Source organism: Maniola jurtina, chromosome 15 (genome assembly GCF_905333055.1).
Source record: "Maniola jurtina chromosome 15, ilManJurt1.1, whole genome shotgun sequence".
Lineage (NCBI taxonomy): Eukaryota > Metazoa > Arthropoda > Insecta > Lepidoptera > Nymphalidae > Maniola > Maniola jurtina.
This window is the reverse complement of record NC_060043.1, coordinates 10,006,776-10,025,000: the sequence shown is the minus strand read 5'-3', so window position 1 is coordinate 10,025,000 and position 18,225 is coordinate 10,006,776. Positions and strand designations below refer to the sequence as shown.

At 35.1% G+C, this 18,225-nt stretch overlaps 1 protein-coding gene across 6 annotated transcripts in view; it reads left to right on the top strand.

The window, feature by feature from the left end:
* Positions 1-17,367, top strand: part of LOC123872265 (putative polypeptide N-acetylgalactosaminyltransferase 9) — a 258,936-nt gene extending 241,569 nt beyond the window's left edge. For 3 of the 6 annotated variants that reach the window (XM_045916434.1, XM_045916432.1, XM_045916435.1), the window contains 11 exons: positions 2,981-3,037; positions 3,618-4,246; positions 7,657-7,701; positions 8,939-9,131; positions 9,663-9,832; positions 10,589-10,753; positions 11,129-11,592; positions 11,686-11,868; positions 12,235-12,342; positions 13,996-14,124; positions 14,735-17,367. In XM_045916434.1, the coding sequence (XP_045772390.1) occupies positions 4,012-4,246; positions 7,657-7,701; positions 8,939-9,131; positions 9,663-9,832; positions 10,589-10,753; positions 11,129-11,592; positions 11,686-11,868; positions 12,235-12,342; positions 13,996-14,124; positions 14,735-14,896 (1,854 nt within the window). In that variant the 5' untranslated portion in view covers positions 2,981-3,037; positions 3,618-4,011 and the 3' untranslated portion in view covers positions 14,897-17,367. Of the gene's footprint in view, positions 1-2,980; positions 3,038-3,617; positions 4,247-7,656; positions 7,702-8,938; positions 9,132-9,662; positions 9,833-10,588; positions 10,754-11,128; positions 11,593-11,685; positions 11,869-12,234; positions 12,343-12,525; positions 12,643-12,878; positions 12,984-13,995; positions 14,125-14,734 lie in introns of all 6 variants that reach the window. The other 3 variants (XM_045916438.1, XM_045916436.1, XM_045916437.1) reach the window with 3 other exon arrangements.
* Positions 17,368-18,225: the final 858 nt, after the last annotated feature.

Below are 18,225 nucleotides of genomic sequence, written 5' to 3'. Positions count from 1 at the left end.
TGAAATAATTTAATTTTAAATCGTATCGTAATCGTGCTGTGCAAATTACAAAACTTCAAATTGAAGTCTAGGGTTGTCAGAAAATAAATGGGGTAATTTTGCCTAAAAATGAGCAATTTTTTTTCATTATATTTAGTCAAATTTATATTTTATTTTTGACTAGCTGTGCCCGCGACTTCGTTCGCGTGGAATTGTGACTTTTTGGGCAGCGTGATTATTTAAATTGACATAACTTTTTTATTTATGAACCGATTGACATGAAATAAACACTAAATGTTAAGTGAAGGTTACTACAATATATTAGTGAAAACCGTATCTAAATCGAATAAGCCGTTTCTGATATTAGCGTGCACAAACACACAGACAAACAGACAAAAAAAATTAATTACAATTTCGGGTTCGGCATCGATATAATAACAACCCCTACTACTTTTTTTATATATTTCTATTGTACAGACTTCACTTTTCTACAATTTTATTATATGTATAGATGACAATCATAATATAATTAAGCGAAAAGGCTGTTTTGTTAATTAAAAGATTTTAAATTTATATTGAAATTTAATTAAAACAAAACTTATTACTAAATTGTAGTACATTTAATATCTCCGTCTCCGTCATAATAGCTGCATGCCAAATTTATCATGAAGTACCTAGGTACCTACGTAATTGGACAGATAAAAACGTATGTACCTACACGTACCTACCATGTTGTCTTCTATGTTTTTGACGTGACAACGTCTTATAATTCGATAGAGCCGGCTGCACGCACGAAAAAACATGACTCATGTGGCGTTACCTCGCTCTGAGGCGTTCCATATAAGGCTTGAAGTGCAAGCGAGAGCGCGGAACGAGCGACAAAGAAGCACAATCGGCCTTTGTTGTCACGTTCAACTATCGTCAGTAAACCGACTTTACAGACAACCAATTTTTTTGTAAATGTATATGTTTGTGTGTGCAATAAAGAAATAAATAAATAGGTAATCAAAATCTTACTACATTAATAATATTATTTAGTTATAGTGAGTCCATGATAGGTAGTAGGCGCCCACCAAAACAACCTTAGCGACGAACGGAGGACTCGTCACGCGTGATGTGGTCAAAGATGGGACGCTATACGGATAGCTAGAATATTTATCTTTATTTAGATATTTTTTTAAGGTCATAAATGTCAGAAAACACAAGACAAATAAAATATGAACCCATTTTGAATAAATAACTTTGAATTTGGCTTAGAGAAAAAAAAACCGCTACCCAAGAGCCGCTTTGTGTAATTTGGTAAGAGATCTACGATATAAGGATGTAAACTTGCTCGGTGTATAACACCAAAAGTAGTGAATAGTCTACTAACCCTGCGAGCTACGCTAAACAAAATCGCCAACTGGTACATACTTGGATTATTATTAAATATTTTTAGGGAATATATTGTTTTTATATTTGACTTTTTAACTTTTTTATTGTTAACTGTCAGGATACGATTATATAGTATATATGGTGATGGGCACCCTGTTAAGCAGAGATTTTCAATAGGGCCAGAGGCCCTATACTGTAAAATTCAAAGTTATGTAAAAACAGAGTAGGTAAATTTTAATACGTTGCAATCTATTATTATTATTTTTAGCATCGAACATCCATTGATTTGTAACTATCATAATAAAGACTAATCTAATGAGATCTCATTTATTAATAATAATCATCGTGAAAGGGAAAAATAGGGAAAAATAGGAAAATAGGCAAATTTTCATATGTGAATGGTATCATTCCATAAAGCACACATACTCATCAACTGACAGTTAGCCCTGCTTCATTTGACTTTTCGGAGCATACCATCCTGAGTATTTATTCATCCAAGGATGATGTCAATCATATTACAAAATTGAGCACGTTTTAAACGTTTACCATACTATACTCGTAGGTAGATGCACCCGAAGGAATCGAATAAGCTTCTGGAAACGTGTCTGAACAGTTTTAATCGTATATATTTGCGGTGTTGTGTCTCTAGTATATATCTCCTGGTCCCGGACATCGTATGGAATTCTAATGGGGTCGTTAAGCACCGTAGCGTTTACACCTTTGCGAGGACGGAAATGTAGAATTATATGCCCTATATATTTTCTTTAATGGATATGAATGTGTGTCTGTTGCTATTTTTTGTATTTTCTGTTCCGTTTTGAAATTACTAACTATAAATTTACTTTTTTCTTCCTCTCGTGCCTTTTAACTATTGGAGGTTGACCGTCATTTCGTCTGCATATTATAATCCTGTAATCCTGTTATTCGCTAAAAGAAAAGTTGCTCTACGTTGGCTTTCCTTGTCCATTTTCGGATATTCGTAAGCCACGATTTTCTTCTTCTACCGACTCTTCTCTTTTCCTCAATTTCGTCCATCATGATGGCTGATGAAGACGGCCAGGAATGAGAGCCATGGTAAAAATTAGGCCTCTAATTCCTATTTAATGTCATTTAACTACATAATATACTTAATTGAAACTACTTATTTAAATAAGTGGGAAAATCAACGCCAAAAGAAGGGTCTCAGAAAGCTGGCTGCATAACCTCTTTGGATGCATCTACTCAACTTTTTCAAAAGTATAAGACAGCCCCCGTCTTGTCGTCGTCATTAGGTCTTGGGTTGCGTGGGTTATGTAATTAATTATGTTATTTTCTTATTTACTTTAATTAAACTTATGATGTCACATTTTATTTATTCGCCTCATCTGAAATTCTCAGAAAATTTTACAAAGGTGTGCAATGTATTTTCCTATCTCGTCACCTTTAGAAAACGTTTTCTTAAAATAAACTGCCTTCTTCTCAGATAGGTAGGCTCTTCGATTCACGTTATTTACGTTTCAGTCGAAGCCGTAAAGATTTTTATCAAATTTATGGCCAATATCTCGGCTTTGGACTAAACATTTGAATTGGAAATGTTCCGATTGTTTCTAATTTGATGAGATATTTACGTCAAGTTTCTTTGTTTCAGATTCCAGAGTTTGGTGACCACTGACCACGTTACGTCAAAAATATAAATTACTTAATTGTAAGTTTTTTTTTTATTATTAAAAATGCTACAGTAAAACTTATAGCTATGTAGTTATTGTAAAAATTATGCCCGCATGGAATTTTGCCAAGAATACTGGCTGCATTTCAGCGCTGGACAGCTAGGCTGAACCTTTGCGCAAAAAATGAGCTAGCCCTTTTGAAAATATACCTTCGATAAGAATGGTATGCCTCAGTTTGATCGAAAGTTACATTATGAGTTATATTGTTAGTTACAATATGAATTACCATATCCTTAAAATTAGATCATTACCTTTATTCTTAATTAATATTTCGGTTTCGGCAAAAAAAAAGTCCTACAGGTTAATAGCTCTACATAATAATGTTCCTGCTCTGAAACAAAAACATCAAGGCCTTATTACTTACGTCCAACGCTTTTCTCGTTGTTTCGCTTTGGATTTGTTTATTATTTTTTGTTTAACTAGAGAGTATTGTGTTCCGTTGAGTTCAAAGCAAAGTTAGCTACTATTATGCTGAATAATACTTTTTAATTAATTAACTGATATTCCCCCTGTGGCGTACAGGATTTTCATTTAATTAACATTTATTTTCATTTTCAGGATTTATGATATGGAAGAAGATTCTACGATAAGGAGTTTTAGAAATGAATCAAAAAACTAGAAAGAAAGTTATTAATCAAGGCCACGATAAGGCAAAATTATAGCCCAGAATTCCGACATTGCCAAAGCATGTGAAAAAGATTCGGAAATTGTATCTAGAAACATATCTTTAACAATATCATTCTCTTGAAAACACTTCGACATATCTCATAATTTGATGCTAGTCGCCTATTTGTGATTATAGATAGATTAAACATTTTTGCTCAAAAGTTATGTAAAATATTTCCTGTCATTATTCTATTAGATAATAATATAAATGTAATTCGTATATTGATATAGACAAATACATAGCTAAAATAACAAATTGTAGAGGGATTAGAAGAATTATAAAATCATGAAATACTACAGTATGTTCTTTTTGCGGAGAAGGACGTTAATATTGAAAGCTGTACTGATTCTGACAGCCTTATGGTTTATGGTAGCTTTATTAACGACCAGCGGCGGAGCAAGAAACGCAATCGGCGCTCCGCCTATCGAATATGAAGATCCTGAGGCGAAACCACTAAAGATGGCTAAACCAACTTCAACGAAAAAGAAAAGCGAGTCGTATGGCAACAATTTATCCGATGGTGAGCAAAATTAACAAATTAAATTGCATGAGCTGTTTGGTGTTGTGAAAATAGTCGCTGACGATATTCCAAAGGAGATCATTATTTTTGGGCCTTTTCTGAAAGTGCCGGCCAACGAAAAAAAATGGTACGGATCGTTAGAACTAGCCATTTGGAGTAATAGTTAATATGGCAGAAAAGTTGTAGGATTGCTCTGAACCAAGTTATACAAGGTCGAAGATTCGTCATTTTCATACATTTTATTGATTTCTAAAAGTGCTGGGAAACATAAAATAATGTTAGATATTGCTAGAACTAATGATTTGAAGCAATTGTCATTATGACCCGAAGGCTGTAGGGCCATTATATGTCGTGTTATACAAGTTATACAAAAAATTAATATACTTTGTATAATTAATTGCAACCGATTTTATGATTTTGTTACTGTTCTGATTGTTTTATACGAATTTGAATACACGTACAATTATTTTGACTCCCATGAAGTGCTGGATCAGCTGCAATGTCGACAAAATTCGTTTATACATACCTGGATTGTATGCGGCCTTGTAATACTAGGTGATCTCATCCAGCCATCTCCCAAACTTCTGCCACTGCGATATCTCCAGCGAGCTCTGTGATGATTGCACCATTTGGTTATGAGTACTGTTCACCATAGTAACTATGGGCTTGCTTCAGTCGATAGCTGCCCAAAGCAACCTGCGTCGATTCTTCTGTGAATCTAGGAAAGTCATTGAACGGAGGATGTCGCCTTCCATAGCCTGGAAATGAGCTCTTCTTCTATTATAATTATTGTGTGTGATAACAAGTTCTGCTAAACTGTTCATGGATTTTGTCAAGAAAATCACGTCTGTAGTACACGTTATTGTCTATCAGAACATGAAAGCTGTTTAGCGATGTTACCGCGATCCTGAAATAATCGATCACGTAACTTAATGCCCGGTCACTCTGATCAATCCTGAGCAAATGAAAATCTCTTTTAAAGCAATTGTTCATCACTTCTACCATCCAGCGGCAAATGGTAACAAGCTTAGATTTATTGGTTTGGTCAGTAATAAGCTGGGTTTCATTTAAATGTTTTGTTTCTCGCATTTGTGTCACATAGCCGCATGCCTCAAGAAAGAAAGGCTATCTATAAAGGGCATGTACAGACAGATACAGGCATGTACATATATCTTCAGAAAAGCACTAATTACTTTTTTCAGTGAAAATCATACCCTAACCACAAGTTCCGAAACCACTAAAAGCCTTTATATTTGTTGCGATGGAACAATAATCTACACGCTGTAACAACTTACAATGCCTAGCTAGATTTTAAATGATACCTTAAATGATATAGAAGATTTTTAATGGATTTTTATTTTTAGAGATAACATAAACAATCTTGAGGTAATCTTTCTTTCTTGAGGTGTGCGGTTATGTGGCACAAATGCCAGTAACAAAACATCAGTAAAAACCCAGCTAACTACTGACAAAGCCAATAAATCTAGACTTTTTACCATTTGCTGCTGGATAATGTAAATGATTAACGACCGCTTTGGAAGAGATTTTTGTTTACTCAGGGTTATTCAGGATTTGTAACCGGACATTAAGTAACATGTTCGATTATTTCAGGATTTTGACAGCATTGCTGAACGGCTATCATGTTCTGATAGACAACAACGTGCATGCACGTGATTTTCTTGACGTAAACCATGAACGGCCAGTGAGCAAAACAGTTCAGCAGAACTTGTTATCACAAACAATATGTAATTATAATAGAAGGAGAGCTCATTTCCAGGCTATGGAAGCCAACATCTTCCGTTCAATGACTTTCCTAGATTCACAGAAGAATCGACGCAGGTTGCTTTGGGCAGCTATCGACTGAAGCAAGCCGGTAGTTACTATGGTGAACAGTACTTATAACAAAATGGTGCATTCATCACAGAGCTCGCCGGAGATATCCCAGTGGCAGAAGTTTGGGAGATGGCTGGATGAGATCACCTAGTATTACAAGGCCGCATACAATCCAGGTATGTATAAACGAATTTTGTCGACATTGCAGCTGATCCAGCACTTCGTGGGAGTCAAAATAATTGTACGTGTATTTAAATTCGTATAAAACAATCAGAACAGTAACAAAATCATAAAATCGGTTGCAATTACTTATACAAAGTATATTAATTTTTTGTATAACTTGTATAACACGACATATAATGGCCCCACAGCCTTCGGGTCATAATGACAATTGCTTCAAATCATTAGTTCTAGCAATATCTAACATTATTTTATGTTTCCCAGCACTTTTAGAAATCAATAAAATGTATGAAAATGACGAATCTTCGACCTTGTATAACTTGGTTCAGAGCAATCCTACAACTTTTCTGCCATATTAACTATTACTCCAAATGGCTAGTTCTAACGATCCGTACCATTTTTTTTCGTTGGCCGGCACTTTCAGAAAAGGCCCAAAAATGTATGGAGCTAGAATGATCTCCTTTTATTATGACTAATGCATGAATTTTAGATCTAACAGATAGATATTTTATTACGTCTCTAAATAGTTAATTATATTTTGTGTTTAATGTTTGCTAATTTAAGAAACAAGTTGGCATTTGTGGCATGAGAATTTTAGGTTTATGTGATTTTTGTATAAATGTTATATTTTAATCACTGTTTTCACCTTTTCCTCTATCTGTCTCTATCTATATCGCCTGTATCTATATCGCCTGTCGCGAGTTTATGACCGCTGTAAATCACGGAGCCATTAGTGTTCCCCCGCTCGTATTGTCCCCAGTTCCTTAGAAACTCTACGATTGTCTCTCCGCTTGCCCCCGCAATAGAAATGGTAATGAGGAGAGACGTTACAGATTCCAATGAATGTAAAACGAAACTATCCCAAGAGCTTTAAAATACTACTCCACTTTGTCTCACAATTATTTTTTTGTAAATTTTGATATTTTTAGTAATATTATTAAAGAGGTCAAACTAATAATTATTATTATTAAAGAGATCAAATTTCATTGGGACATTTTTTACATTTCTATTTCACTCCTTAGTCTATTCTGTTAAGGTTCATAAAGTTACTTACTATGAATGTATCTCATACTGCACATATACTGGATACAACAATATTCAAAGTTCAAACTTATTGACTGAGAAGTTAGTCACAAGCCGCTTCGCAATCACATATTATTTTGTCTTACTGGTATGTTTTCCGTCATTGTCTTTCCTTGCTTTTGAAAATCCACCCTGGTAGCTCACTTCTCAGTCAGGCAAAGAAATTTCATCGAACTGTATTTTCTGATAATGATTTTCTGTACAATCTTCTGTGATGTTGTATATTTTGACAATAGATATCTCCAACTATCCAGTATATGTACTGTTAGTCGGTGTAGATATAATGCATGATAATATTCCTTTATCCACCACAGCACCAACGCGAATCGATTGGCTGGGTCGGATCATGGGAAAAGAAGGTAATACTAATTGCTTTAATGCTTCATTTTGTACAGTTTTTATTATATTTCGTGTACATTTTGTAATTTATTTCAATACATCTTTATATTTAAGACAAATAAAAAGTTAAAAAGTGATTTAGGTTTAAATAATAAAATAATATTGGCGTCGATTCTGATGGCTTCCTCTTAAACTAAATTTACTGCATCTTTTTCTTTTTAATATTGCCTAAAAAAGGACGGAAAATTAGTTTTAAATTATCAATTTTATATTGTAGTGCTACTCTACAAAAACATTATGCTCAAGACTAGCACCTAAGGCCACGAGAAGTTTGTCTGTCGTTTTTTATTTCCATTGGTAAGAGGAAGATGCGAATTCTCTAAATTTAATTGCCATCAGAATCAGTCCTATTATTAACTTTAGTATTCATTTTTAAATTCTCTTACGATAAAAATAAACGATTAAAACGAGGACAAAACGAAGTTTATTGTATTAAACGATCTACAAAGATAAAGCTCAAGCGAATTCAATTAACTCATCGTTACTTTAGCGATTAATGTCTTTCAGGGTAACATCAATGTAAGTGCTATTCGTAATTTAGAGTGAAACTTCAATTAATATTGCGGTATTCCCACGAGGCGAAGGGATATTATTAATCGCCAGTATTAGACCTATTTCACACATATCGGACGTGACATGTTGACGGATTTCCGATTGAGGGCCAGTGCTTAGATTTCTAAACCTACGATAAGTTCAACTTGGAATGAAAAGATCCAGATGAAAAGTTACATTGAGACTTAGATGTTTACCTATATATTAAAGTTGGATTGAATAAAACTTAACTGTAAAGACTACATATTTTTTTTAAACAATCTTCATTATCTTCATCATCAACATTATCAACCGATGAAGTCCACCGCGGGACATTGATCTATTTTAGGGACTGCTTTGAAAACACCAACTGCTGGGTTTTTGCTGGCTCGTCTGGAACCGGTGATAGAGTCATAGACGTAGGCCGTAGCATAAGGGCACCTTATTTGGTTCAAATTTGAAGGTGCCCTTGAAAAATAAAGCCGCACGGCCGCAGCGTGGGTGTAGCGCTACAATCGCGCGTTTTTATTTATATGGATTTACAAAGCAGCCCGGCTGCAGCGCTGCCTCCGTGCGGCACATTGCGGCAAAGAAGGCGCTCTACGTGAAATAAATGAATTTTGGATTGGATATTAATATTTTTTTTTTATTGATTTATACCCTCAGGCCTTGGAGTAATCGCTGCCCCTGGATCAGACAACGCACCTGGTGAACTCGGAAAACCGGTGGTATTACCGGCGAACATGAGCGAGGATGCAAAGCTCGCTGTGTCGGAAGGGTGGAAGAAGAACGCCTTCAACCAGTATGCAAGCGACTTGATATCGATTAGGAGGAAACTACCTGACCCAAGGGACGAATGGTTAGAAAATCATTAACTACTAGAGGATGCCCGCGGCTTCGCCCGCGTGGATTTCGGATTTTTTAAACCCCGTAGGAACTCTTCAATTTCCCGGGATGAAAAGTAGCAAAATTAAAAAGTCCCCACGGGATTCCTAAAGAGTATCCGCTTAACCAATTTGTATGCGAGGTAGCTTGCGTCCATGTTATTGATATAGGCAACTTTTTATCCCAGAAAATCAAACAATTCCCACGGGATCTTTAAATACCTAAATCCACGCCGATAAAGTCGCGGGCATCCTCTAGTGAATAATAAACAGATTAATACGCACCGGGATCATCTCACCTAAGCTACGTTCCAAAAGGTTGATGGGAGACAATATTTTATCATCATTGTATCTGCATTACTGTGGGAAACCGAACCAAAATTCCGGAATATTTCTTGCTTACAGGTAAAGTCAGCAACAAAGCTAGTTCTGCACCCAGTACAAGCGACTATGGACGGGTGTAAAGCTAGTTTTGTTGCTGACTGTACATATAAATATTTTGGCAGGTGTAAACAACCGGGCCGCTATTTAGAAGATCTCCCACAAACATCCGTCGTAATCTGTTTCCACAATGAGGCGTGGTCGGTGTTGCTCAGGACGGTCCACTCGGTTATAGACAGATCACCGCCACACTTGATAAAGGAAATCATTCTCGTCGATGATTTTTCTGATATGCGTAAGTGTTATCTTTTTGATATATACTTTGTCTCACATAATTATAAACTTACACACGCGCACACACATACACCCTGACACATACATGAAGGCATACACTTACTAACACACACTTCTGCCTGCTAACGCTAATATTCTTATAGAAGAGCCCATTCTTCTGACCCAGGAGTAATTTTCGTACTCCTGAAAGAAGGCTCCAAGAAGACTTACTGTCAAGTTATTTACAATAAACTATTTCTAATTTCAAGTGTTGTTATTCATTTCGAGCTGAAAAACACCGTTGCGTAAGCGTAGACGTACACGTTCGCGTCCCACTGCGTTGTAATGTATGGAACTGTATGAGACATGGCACACCGCTTGCGTGGCGTGAACGTTCAAGTAGACGTAATGTGTGTAGTTACGCATTAAGGAAAGAATAGAATAGAATAGATTTTTATTCAAATAAACTTTTACAAGTGCTTTTGAATCGTCAAATAATTTACACTGGTTCGGAATACCGTTCCTACCGAGAAGAACCAGCAAGAAACTCGGCGGTTGCTCTTTTCAGTTCTTCAATTTACAATAATATTCTACACTATACAAGCAATTGCAGTCCCGCGCATTGCTGGAGCGAGTCAAATCCATGCTTTTTATCATTTACATAATCTTTGATTGTGTAATTAGCTTTTGCCAGGAGCATACTTTTAATGGAAAGCTTTATATGGACAAACATTATTTGTACCTACTGTTTTGATAAATTGTTAAATCTTGTTTCCAGCACACCTGATGCAACAGCTAGACGATTACATGTCGTCTCTACCTAAAGTCAGGATAGTCCGCGCCACTCGCAGAGAGGGCCTCATTAGAGCGAGGCTGCTCGGGGCCCGCTACGTCACCGCTCCCGTGCTCACCTACCTCGACAGTCATTGCGAATGCACGGAGGGTGAGTCTCAATTTAATGATATCAAATTTTAATGATGATTTCAACGCAATTATATCCATCGATAAGGATGTGGTACCCTCAAAAAATAATAATAATGACTTTACACAAACAACCACCCTCGGCGACCTGTATGGACTCCGTCTGTGCCGGCGCCCGCCGACATACGCGCGGCGCCCCTTTAGAGCGCTTCCCCGTCAGTTCCACCACCAAAAAACACCAACTAACACAAAAACCAGCCACTCTTAACAAAAAAAAAACACTCCAAACAAGCACAGCACGCGCGCCAGCAAACGCCGTCACAGACGAAGTCAAGGCTAACAGTTTGTATCTGAATTAAAAAAAAAACAAGAGAATTTTATCTTCAATTATTTTCAGGTTGGCTGGAGCCCTTGTTAGATAGAATTGCTCGTAACAAAACGACAGTGGTGTGTCCAGTAATTGACGTTATCGACGATAATACCCTCGAGTACCACTACAGGGACTCTTCGTCAGTCAACGTCGGCGGTTTTGATTGGAATCTACAGTTCAATTGGCATCCCGTACCGGCTAACGAAAGAGCTCGACACAAACACACAGCGGAACCAGTTTGGTCACCGACTATGGCTGGTGGTCTATTTGCAATCGACAAGGAATTCTTCGAACGACTAGGAACTTACGACAGCGGATTTGATATTTGGGGCGGAGAGAATTTGGAACTGTCATTCAAAACTTGGATGTGTGGAGGAACTTTGGAAATCGTTCCGTGTTCACATGTCGGTCATATATTTAGAAAGAGATCTCCTTACAAATGGCGGACCGGTGTCAACGTTCTGAAGAAGAACTCTGTTAGATTGGCTGAGGTAATGGTTTGAACAAAATATGTTGAATGTTATAATTAAACTCATTCGCGAAAGAAAAGACTTGAATAAACTCTTCGCTTTGTTTCTTTTTAGGTTTGGTTAGATGATTACGCCAAGTATTATTATCAACGCGTTGGTAACGATAAAGGTGATTATGGTGATATAAGCAGCCGGAGATCGTTGAGAGAAAAACTTGGTTGCAAATCGTTTGAGTGGTATTTGAAAAACATTTACCCTGAGTTATTCATCCCAGGAGAGTCGGTCGCTCATGGCGAGGTTTGTATGACTCCTTTTCATAACATAATTATTGCAATAATTATTTACATTTAACATTGAATTCATGCTCTGTTAAAAGAATTTTTTATATCTTTGACCTCAATTCTTCATTTAAAGAATAGAGTTTGTTTATTTTAAGATTAAGTATAAACATTTTATTAAAAATTGTGTTATATTTCCTAAATTATGTATACACTTGATAAGAATTAATTAAAATTAATTACAATCCAGTACAGACATGAAATTAAATCCGTTACTGTGTGGTAAAATGTTGTTCAATTTAATAGAGTTTTCAAGTCCAGAGTGCAAATTCCTATATTCTGTGCTATACGTGTAACGTGTCCTTCAAAATTATTACCTGTGCAGATTCGAAATGTCGGCTTCGATAAGACATGTCTGGATTCGCCAGGCCACAAGTCCAACCATCATAAGCCAGTCGGACTTTACCCGTGTCATCGGCAGGGAGGAAATCAGGTCTTCTGTCGTTTAAAATTTCACCTGTTGCGGCAGTACCACGTTGGAAAAATCGTTGAAAACGTTTTATTTTGTCAAATTTTTCTGCACTCTGATTTCCCAGCATGTTTGAGTTCGCACAGTTTTTTTTCTATAGCACAGTCTGCACGTTTTTTTTTTGTATTTTTTTATATAAATCATTAGATTCGAAATGAAGCAAACGGTCGCCTTAACTGCCTCGATGGTGTATCGTTAGAGGAATCTACTGAAGCAGCCGAACCTATAATGTTACACTCGTGTCACGGTGAAGGTGGCAATCAGGTATCGACATTGGAATGCGAGTGGCGTGTTCAATAGAAATGGGTTTATAGAAATGCACCACTAAACTTATTCTTGTATGAGGAATAAGTGGGATTGTTTTGTTTTATTCATCACTTTCATTCGCACCTGGACATTATTACTTGTAGAGTAAGCAAAACTTTAACACAACGCTTCAAGTAATAGTGTCACCAGCACGCTTGCTTTGGCACGCCTTTCTAAATTATGGATGACATTAGATCGCGAATCCCTCGACGGATATGTGCATCGACTCGGCGGCGGGGCCGGAGGATATGAAGAAGCCAGTAAATGTATGGCCATGTCACGGGGAATACGGCAACCAGGTTTGTCTACAAACGCCAACACTGAATTACTATTCTCAATGCTTCTGCTTTGAATTGTACCTATATTTTAGGTTTTGGTGCTCGTCGTGAGTAGCTTATAATAATAGATTGGGACAAAATAACCCTTATGTTGTGTATCACACTACTTTGATATTACTAATCAACGAAGCTGTTGCGTGCTGGTAAATTTGTTGTTTCTTCCGCACGCATACGTTTTGAACCGTATTTTCCATTTATACGCTGTACTAATTCGACGTTACGATAACTTTTAAGGGAATAGTTTTTGTCATATATTTTGGTCTAAAAACATGTATTATTCTGTCTTCTCATTTTGGTTGGTCACGCACGTTATATTCATTGCAGGGAAATCAAATTGGTACTTCTTCTTATTAACCGATTTCAACGTCTGATTCATTTTAAACGATTTTCAAAACTTTCGGTACTGCCGCTAGGTTTATTTTATTAGTATTTAAGCTTAGTTACGATTCGATAACACGTTAGAGTAAATTAATTATATTATACTTATGTATTATTACTATAATCCTGTTTAACTTTTATAACGAATTTCAGTACTTACTTATATAAGTTCTCCATACATATTTTGTAAAAATATGGTTCTCATTTAAGTCACAAAATGCTTTTATCTTTTACACCTTCATCATCCTTATATATTATCAATACTGGTATTTGCTTTCAGAAATCCAATAATATTCATTGGCTTATTTTTAAAAAAGTACTTAAATATTATGTCTAATCAAATGATGGATGGAGAATTTACTATCATAAAAATAAATATAATATAATAATCCATGATTATAATATCATATCTTATTTTATGGGTTGGTTTGGGTAGTCATATAGATTGTTTAAAGTTTTTTACTCTTTGATTTTTTTGATATTTCTATGATATAATTAGTCTTTGTTCTGTTTGAAATTATCTTGATGAGATTTTTAATTTGTTTGAAAAATGTTTTACTGATATTACTATAACGATTTATTTAACATTTTTCAGTACTGGATGTACTCGAAGAATGGTGAAATTCGTCGTGATGAGACTTGCCTCGATTATTCGGGCCACGATGTTGTTCTGTACCCTTGTCATGGTGCCAAGGGCAATCAATTATGGATTTATGACCACAATGTAAGTGTATATTATTATTTTTGTAATTTATTATTATCACACTAATATTATAAAGGCGAAAGTTTGTGTGTGTGTGTGTGTGTGTGTGTGTGTGTGTGTGTGTGTGTGTGTGTGTGTGTGTGTGTGTGTGTGTGTGTGTGTGTGTTTGTTACTCCTTCACGCAAAAACTACTGGACGGATTTGGCTGAATTAGCACATAGGCTACTTTTTATCCCGGAAAACCAAAGAGTTCCCACGGGATTTCGAAAAACCTAAATCCACGCGGACGAAGTCGCGGGCGTCAGCTAGTAATTAATATTTCACGCATGAATTTACAACACCACGATACAACTTTATGTTAACCACGGGTCTCCATTCCTTAAACCTGATACTGCAGGGGTAATACCTATACATAAACCTCAAGGATCTGCTGAACATTCGTTGTGAATATTAAGTTTAAGTATTAGTAGGCTTTGTCATTGATATCCGGTTTTCAACTCTTCAATTTAGCTGCAAGGGTAATATCCACATAGACCATGACGATGGAGCATCTATTTGATAATAAATTGATGTAGTGGGAGATTTGGTTTGACTTAAATTCTTATTCTAATGCACTTGTGTATTGTTACAGACGAAGTTAATAAAACACGGGTCCAGTGAAAAATGCATGGCGATATCCAGAAACAAGGACAAGATTGTCATGGAGACTTGCAACGAGTCTGAGAAGAGGCAAATGTGGAATATGGAGAATTTCAACGCTGACAGACTGAGTCCAGAACTCACAGCCGAGTAGCGTGAGGCTTATGATGAAGTACTGTTCATATAAATAAAGACTAAATTATTGTGAGTGGTACTCGTAATCGTAATAAGGAACCAGTTGTAACTTACTTTTTTTCGGTGTAAACTCGACTAGTCCGGACTAGTTGCGCCTACCATCTACTAAGAACTTATAGTTCTTACCAAATTTCAAGCTTTTTATAAGGGTTTGAAATTTGTACATCGATTAAAACATGCGAGTTACCGGTTTCTAATAACTAGGACTATTGTAACACAGTGAACTTTTATATAAGTAATAAAAAAACACGGACAAGTTACTAATGTGAGTGCTCTAAATCACTTGTTGTTGAACGCATTTTGTGTATAGTCTATATTAAAAAATTGTGGATAAGTGAATTTTATGATGTGACTTTGATGATGTTTGGAGTACCTATGAACTGTTTGTTTTGTTTTCGACTTCTGTATGAACGAGTAGTTAGTTGTATGACTTGTGTACAATCAACCCCAAACAACTTGGCCTAGTTATTTTTTTAAATTTCGGATCTCAGCCATTATATATTTTTATCATGCTATAGGTACTGAAAGTTTTCTCTGTTTAAAACAATTGCTTCAAATCACAGATCGCTGTTTGCTCGATTCGAATAGTCTTATAAGGCTTTAGAGGAATTATTGATTGATTTGCTTTCATATTGTAACTCTGTATGATTAGTTTTCAATGGTATAAAAATCAACATTGTAATAGTATTCTATGTCAAGTATTAAATATAGTAATTAGATTTAATCCAAAACCTGTACATATCTTGCTACATATTAAAGAAATATTGAAGTACCTACCTAGTTGAAATTTTGAGATGCCTAGGTTCAAAATGTTATTGTGATTTATTCAAATAATAATATTGTATTAGTCTATAACATTGTCCTAGAAGATGGGTCTAGTAAAAACGTATTTATAAAATACACTAGCTAGGTCTTACAATGATAATGAATTAATGTCTAATATTTTAGTTAATACTTTTATAAGTATATTTTTGTAATATTCGAGAATTCATGTGAATTTAAGCGAATTTATTTTTGTCTCTATACATTTTTACTGTATATAATATAGTGACAGTTTGACTAAAATTTGACTGATTTAGTTTGTTTTTATTTTTATAATATTATTATTTCGTTATTTTTCTTAAATTTTAAAACAAAGTGAAATTTTTTGTTTGGATTTTTTATTATTAGGATGAGTGACCTCATATAACACCTATAAGGTTCAAAAATTGTTAGACATGTCAATTAAACTAAAAATCTTGTAGCTTATAATTTACTAAGTTTTGTTTACGTATGTATTTACTCATATTTTATCTTATTATATTAACTTCAATGATTACATTCCAATTTGTGATTTGTCGTATGATTAATAATTGATATGTATAATCATGCGTAGATAAAAACTGCCAGTTACATGTAAAAATAAGAATTTTGAATAATAATAATACGTTGTATGTAAAATAAAGTGTTAGGGTAAAAACTTTCTGTCATTGCTCAGGAATCATATCACATTGTAAAATATATCAAATAATTTTATTGAAAAAGAAAGTGCCAGTATTTTTGTTTAAGATTTACGTATTCTTTTTCATTAGTTCATTACTTTTTATAATAAAATGTAAATCTTGTCAACAGTGCATTTCAGCCAATAATGACAGACCAATGGAAGCAATTGTAGCTGTCACGCTATAGTGCAGTTGGTTACGAAAATTCTATTACTTGCTAAAATTACTCAACTTAATTTTAGAAATTATTCCTGTATTTGGGTACCTATATTAAAATCTTTGAAAAACGTACTAATGGCGAAAATCAATGTAGTAATTTATGAATATAACATATTTTTTTCTGTTTGGACTTTAAATATCCCCTCCACTGAATTCGTCTAAAACTAGATTGTTTATAAAATCGAAGAGACGAGTAATATTATCAAGTATAAAAAGATTGATATAGAAATATTATGTCCTCGTCTTTTAAGTTAAAATTAAATATTATAAGTTACAATTTATATTGTATTTTTTTAACTGGTTGAATAATTAGTATTATGCTTGTACAAGTATGCTCTGGAGTGACCAGGTGCGACCAATTGTAAAGCTTTTAACTCAATCAATTACGATAACTTGGAGCTTTCTTTTATTCTATTTTCTCAATTTTTTGAATTAGCTATTTTTGTGTTTTCAACATTGTATAGAACTATTACATTTGTCTCTTCGATTTTAACAAAAATAATAATATTTTTTTAAAATAAACATTAAATGCGATGAAAAAGACACGTAGATGATAACTAATTCTTGTTGGTTTAAGAAGTTATAAATGTGCCTTATATCTTTACGTAATATTGTATTTGAATGTTAAAATTTCTGTATATAAAAATGCGATGTCTCTTGTACTATAAGAAAGCGTAATGTTAGTTGGTACAGTAGTGTTTGTAAAATAAAGCATTATGTTGGATTTGTATTCTGTTGTTTTATTTTTGACATTGAATAGATCAAGAATCCCTAGGTCAGATATCCGGTAACTCTAAATGAATTATTCAGGTTGGAGAGTTTTCTCTGCCGCCAGAATATCTTTGACACGTATATGAAATAAGTCATTAATTCTACTGGAAAACTTAGGCGGAGATGTTCTTATACACATAAGTCTGAGCAAAGTCAAGAGTTAAGAGCCGATTCACACCAAACACGTACACGTGACCACGCACGTAATGACGCGCGTTAATCCATAGACATAACAGCACGCATTACGTCTACGCGAACGTTCAGTCACGCAAGCGGTATGCCATATCTCATACAGTTCCATACATTACAACGTCATGGTACGCACTACGTCTACGCTTACGTGCTGCATACGCGTTTGGTGTGTCCCAGCTTTAAACGAGAGAGAGTTACGTAAGAAACAAATTGGTTTTGTCTTACCTCTAAGGTTGAGATCTAAAAAGCGTATTTGACTTTGCTCAGTAAGATACTGTTGAAATAAGACAACGTTTTAAGTTCTGGCATAAACCGACTCGTTTTAACTCAGATCTAGCAAAGTCAAAATGCTACCAGTGCGGTGTGCATTGCGCCTTATGCTACTAGTAGCGAGGGGTTCATTCTCGCTATCACCAGTACAACCGATTACTGTTAGTTCGATGAACTAGTGAGACTCTTTTTCCCAGTAGTTCAATTACATTTGAATAAATAAGAATTGAATTATTGGGACAAATTAACTGACAAGTTGAACTCAGGTAGTGCAGAGAATTCAAGGAACGGTACTGCGTTTATTCTGAGGTTTCTATCTTAGTTACCATTATTATAGAAGCTTTGAAAACAAAAC